Below are 4,888 nucleotides of genomic sequence, written 5' to 3'. Positions count from 1 at the left end.
TAATCAAATCTCTTCCTGGGCGATAAGAGAATTCGACGGCGTAGACTGTTCCATTGTCACCAACGATATCAGAGACATGAGAGACAGTAGTTCCTGATGCAGCACTTAAATACAACACTTTGGCACCCGGACAGATCTTCATGTTTTTACACCCTTTCAAGATGGTACACCCTAACTTACTTCTATATGGATTCCATACACGATATTCAACTTTAACTCCTTCATTGTTCTCTTTTACTATACGCTTCTCTCCATAAACAGACTCACCAGGGGTTCTATTGATCGTTAATAATTGCTCCTCTTTGCCAGAAGCAATGAAAATACCAGGGAACCGTGCATGCTCACGAATAGTCGTTCCTCCTTTCTTCATTCCTACTCCTCCGCGTCCACCTCGTGCTCCTCCTCTTCCGCCTCGGCCACCAAAGGAACCTCTTTCGGAGGATCCTCCACGGCCTCCTCGTGCTCCACCAAAACCTCCACGACCTCCTTCACGGGAAAAGCCACCTCTTCCTCCACGTCCTCCAAAGCTGCCACGCTCAGATGATCTTCCACGTCCTCCTTCTCTTGGTCCTCCACGTCCGCTCATTAGGTTTGTTTGAAAAGAGTTTGCCACAAGGGTTTATACATTTTTTTCATTGTTTGTTGTATAGTTTCATTTTAATTTACTTTGGTTTATTGGTTTATTCTAATAATAATTAGGGTTTTTTACTAATCATTAACTGTCAGAGTGTGAAATTTGTTATTTTATTATAGTTTTTTTACTTAAAGGTATAGTACACATGTATTGTAAAATTATTATTATTAATTAATTAAAAGAGTAATAATATAACAACATGGTAATTTATAATATAATACAAAGAATTATTAAATAATAAATAATGTTAATATTATAATACAGTTTATTAAATAGTTAAATGATTATTAAAAAACTATATTGTGTCTGTCAAATAAAAAACCTATCGAGCGAGTGCTCGTGTTTATGAAAAGGAATTATTAAAAGTGCGTGTGGTGACAGAGCCACAGCACAGTCCGTCCAACGTTTTACAAAACAGTCAATCAGGTCGAACCTCATGCAAAGTTGGACGTTAGTCACTACAATTCATTCATCGGTTCTCAAAATGGTTTTTTAGTTGAACTGCAAAATATTTTTTAGCTGCCAACTTAAAATGATAATTTCAATGACAAAATCAGAGCAAAAAATACCAGAGAGTTGGGAAAAGCGGATCACTCTCGAACCTAAGCAGCTTCTTCAAGAAACTCGTGGGATTATCAGTGCGTCGGGTTTTCAAAAACTCGACCAAACATATTGTTTGGGCGTTCTTTTATTCCACTCAAGACTTTTATTGTTCCATACAACGGATAAGACGTATGAACCTATGAAGTCAATTCCCACTATTGGCAATATGTATAACCCACAGAATAGGTACGAAGAAGTCTTACTCTCGCTTAACTTCATCGAAGTCATTGTGAAGGATAAGGACATCTTGAAATTGGCTCAAACACCAATCTTCGTGTATTCTGTGTTGGTATACACACATTGCCATATGGAAACTTTACTCATCAGACTCTTCGAAAGGTTAGTAGTCCCTCTCTCGCAGCCGATTGATAGATGGGTGTCCTTCGCGCTGTTGATGGTCTCGTCTTCTTTCACCTCACAGGCTCTTCCAATCATTTCCACACTCACAACTCGCCCAGTTTGTTGGTGTTTACCATCCGCTTATGGACTTCTTCACTCACAACTAGGCACCTCTTCCCATCTCTAAAGTGCTCCTTTATCATTCGTTATTCTGTCAAAATCGATCTCACTCGCTCATTTCCGACGACGTTCCTCCACTCTATCGGTTTGTCCATTTTTTGATTTTCCATATTTTTATAACAATTTGAATTATAAATATAATACATTGTATTGAACCAACCAACTCTCTATTATACCAAAATTTACTATATAATATAGTACAGTAAATACTGACGAGGCAGAGGGATAGCAGAGTCGGCCGGTAACCAGCCGATAACAGCTCTTACAGACTTACTTCCATTAGTCAAATCATCGTCTTTAGCTCGATATCATGTCGCGTTGTTATACGCCGAATTACGAAAGCCACAAATAGCATTGAAAGTCCTTCGACCGCTGTTGTCGGTCCCCCTTCCGAGTATGGCGACATATAGACTTGCAGTGCTTATATTGACTTCAATGAAACAAATAGACGTCGCCCTTTCGACGTTGAAGGTTGCGAAGCAGAGATATCCAAATGACGTTTTTCTGCGAGTGTGTCAACTCCGACTTCAACCAACTCTTAAAAATCTCGAGGAGACCTTTTCAAGTTTCAAGTTTGACGTATTCGACCAAACTAAAATGTTACCATCAATTTTACCATCCGTCGGGTCCGATGCAATGTCTAGTGGAAGAGTCAGCATTTCGGGAACTGCAGCTTCGGGACTTTCTGCTATGAGTTTTGTGCAATCCAAGTTATATTTCACCGATAAAATCTCGGCATTTTCTATTATCGGTAAAACCTTCCCGGCTTCTCTGTGGAAAGAAGCCGCTATAATTTTTGAGAAGGAACATATGAAGGAAGATTTGCGGTTGGCGTTAGAGGAGGGTATAAGGGTCAGTTCTTATGAACATTCAATAGAACTGGATAAAATGAATGGTTTGGAACCAGTTATTCCGTCAGACTTTGAGATTTTAAGAACGGAACTTGTAGAGGAAATTGACGTTATGGGGAAAATGGATCTTCTTGAGCGAGCAAAAAAAGACGGGAACGAAAAAGCCATTTTGGAGATTGCGAAGGAAAACCTCAAAAAACTCGACAAAAACGCGTGTCAAAACGAAATTCTCAATCTCGATCTGTACCTCTCAAAACAACCGTTTGACGGAACAGCATGGGAGTTAATGGGAAGCGTTTTTGAGTTTTTGGAACAAAATGAAAAGGCACAAGACTGCTATGAAATTGCTATAAAACTCAATGACACAAAGCCGGTGTTGCCTTTTTCATGTATTGAAAAGAATGCTTCATTATTTTAAATGCTTTGTTATGGTTTATTTACTATAATATGATTATACGATATATACAATAACATTCCACCAAGGTTCAATCACGAAGGAGATTGAAATACCATTTTTCAAGTTCAAGGAGTAATAACTGAGTTCATCAGAAATCAAAAAATGATTAAAGATTGTATCTTGCAGAATTAGGGTTTATTTAACTGGAAAAAAAACAATGTCACTGAACTACAAACAGGCCGCAAAGGTTATTGAAAAAGTCTTGAAGAAGAAGTGTAGCGTGAAAACTGCTATTTACCAAGACGACCAAATCAAGAACAAAACAGTGATATTGGCCATTGTTTCGAAAACACTCTCAAGTTTGTGTTGCGACATTGAATAATAAAAATTATAGTACAAATAGTATAAATATATAGTACCATTACTTTTACTCACCATTAGACTCCAAAGTCATTGAAAAGCTCATCAGCGATATCAAAGACTTCTCAACGATTAAAGAGCATTACACTTTATTGGTGATGTTAAACGACTTTATGACGACTGGGAGAATAAGCGGAGGAGGAGCTATCAAGCGAATGATACTAGCGAATAAGGAGTCGATACCGAAACTCGAAACTCAATCGACGACACCACTCTTTAAATATTATCGAATGAACTCACTTGTTACAACACAATTTCCGGGTATCACAAATACAGTTGAAACGGATAAGGAAATACCGTTCTTATTTAAGATCACCCCACCACTCAAGTTACAAATTGAGAGTTTGATATCACAAGACAAGCCAAGTTGCTTTCCGGCTTTCATATTGAACCCCGAGGAAAATAGCGAATGCATTGATGCATGCGCAGCACCGGGGAATAAAACTACACACTTAGCTGCAATAATGAAAAACACGGGGAAGATCTATGCATTCGACAAAGACAAAAAGAGGGCGGAGTTGTTACAGAAAAACGTTGAGAAGTGTAACGCGAAAAACGTGGAAGTGAGTTGCAACGACTTTTTAATGGTAGATCCCAACGACGCTAAATACGAAAAGGTGAAGTACATCTTGTGCGATCCTTCATGCAGCGGAAGTGGAATATTAGAACGGAAAAACTTGGGCGAAAAAATGGACGAGGAACGATTAAAAAAATTGGCGGAATTCCAAACGTCAGTTGTGCTGCATGCACTTAAGTTCAAAAATGTGAAGAAAGTGACGTATTCGACATGCAGCGTCAACGTGGAGGAAAACGAGATGGTTGTCAAACGGGTGTTGAGTCAAAACAAAGACTTCAAATTGGAAAAAGCATTGCCTTCTTGGGAAAGAAGAGGAATAAAGATAGACGACGAGTTGAGTTATGAAGATTGTGTTAGGGTTGATCCCGAACTCGATCAGATGACGGGGTTCTTTGTCGCACTTTTTGTCAAAAATGATTGATTGATTCTTGAGTAAAGTGGAAGTAAATTATAGTTTTATTGCTACTCAAGTATAGTTTTATGTTAAAAATCATCTTGATTTGAGTGAGTGATTTTCACTCATATCTTTTTTTGAAGAGTAAATGATGTTTATTTTATTAATAAAATAATAATTTATTTTAAATAACAATGTAGTTTAAATCTGTTTAAAACTTTGCGAAAAAAAAATAAAGTATTGTTTTTATATAGTAAATAACACTATTATTTTTTTAGTTTAATTATAGTTTGTTGAAAAGTTTTATTTCAAAAAAACGAAGGATTATGTGATTCAAAAATCTTAATTTGGATGGTAATTGTAGTTTGTTAAGAAAAACAGCGTTTACGTGGCAACAGTAAAAAAATAATTAAAAACTATCTTCAATATTAAGTACAAATAATGCAAAATCATTTTTTGGGTCATTGTTTTACAACATTACTAGTAAAATATA

At 37.0% G+C, this 4,888-nt stretch overlaps 3 protein-coding genes across 3 annotated transcripts; 2 read left to right on the top strand and 1 right to left on the bottom strand.

Annotated features, from left to right (window-relative positions):
• Nucleotides 1-586, bottom strand: EIN_187940 (rRNA 2'-O-methyltransferase fibrillarin, putative; the record flags this gene model as incomplete). Its single annotated transcript, XM_004259123.1, has 1 exon — nucleotides 1-586. A coding segment is annotated over one exon (586 nt), but the record flags the coding sequence as incomplete, so codon positions are not given.
• A 592-nt stretch (nucleotides 587-1,178) lies between these two features.
• On the top strand, nucleotides 1,179-3,025 carry EIN_187930 (hypothetical protein; the record flags this gene model as incomplete). Its single annotated transcript, XM_004259122.1, has 3 exons — nucleotides 1,179-1,702; nucleotides 1,744-1,841; nucleotides 1,974-3,025. 3 exons carry the CDS (start codon nucleotides 1,179-1,181, stop codon nucleotides 3,023-3,025), a joined length of 1,674 nt encoding a protein of 557 aa, XP_004259170.1.
• A 196-nt stretch (nucleotides 3,026-3,221) lies between these two features.
• On the top strand, nucleotides 3,222-4,422 carry EIN_187920 (williams-beuren syndrome critical region protein, putative; the record flags this gene model as incomplete). Its single annotated transcript, XM_004259121.1, has 2 exons — nucleotides 3,222-3,363; nucleotides 3,446-4,422. The coding sequence occupies 2 exons, from the start codon at nucleotides 3,222-3,224 to the stop codon at nucleotides 4,420-4,422; spliced, it is 1,119 nt and encodes a 372-aa protein (XP_004259169.1).
• Between the last annotated feature and the right edge of the window lie 466 nt (nucleotides 4,423-4,888).

The sequence above is a fragment of the Entamoeba invadens genome, assembly GCF_000330505.1.
Source record: "Entamoeba invadens IP1 unplaced genomic scaffold scaff_1105074726301, whole genome shotgun sequence".
NCBI lineage: Eukaryota > Evosea > Mastigamoebida > Endamoebidae > Entamoeba > Entamoeba invadens.
The sequence above is the reverse complement of the archived record's forward strand: the minus strand, read 5'-3'. Positions and strand labels throughout refer to the sequence as shown.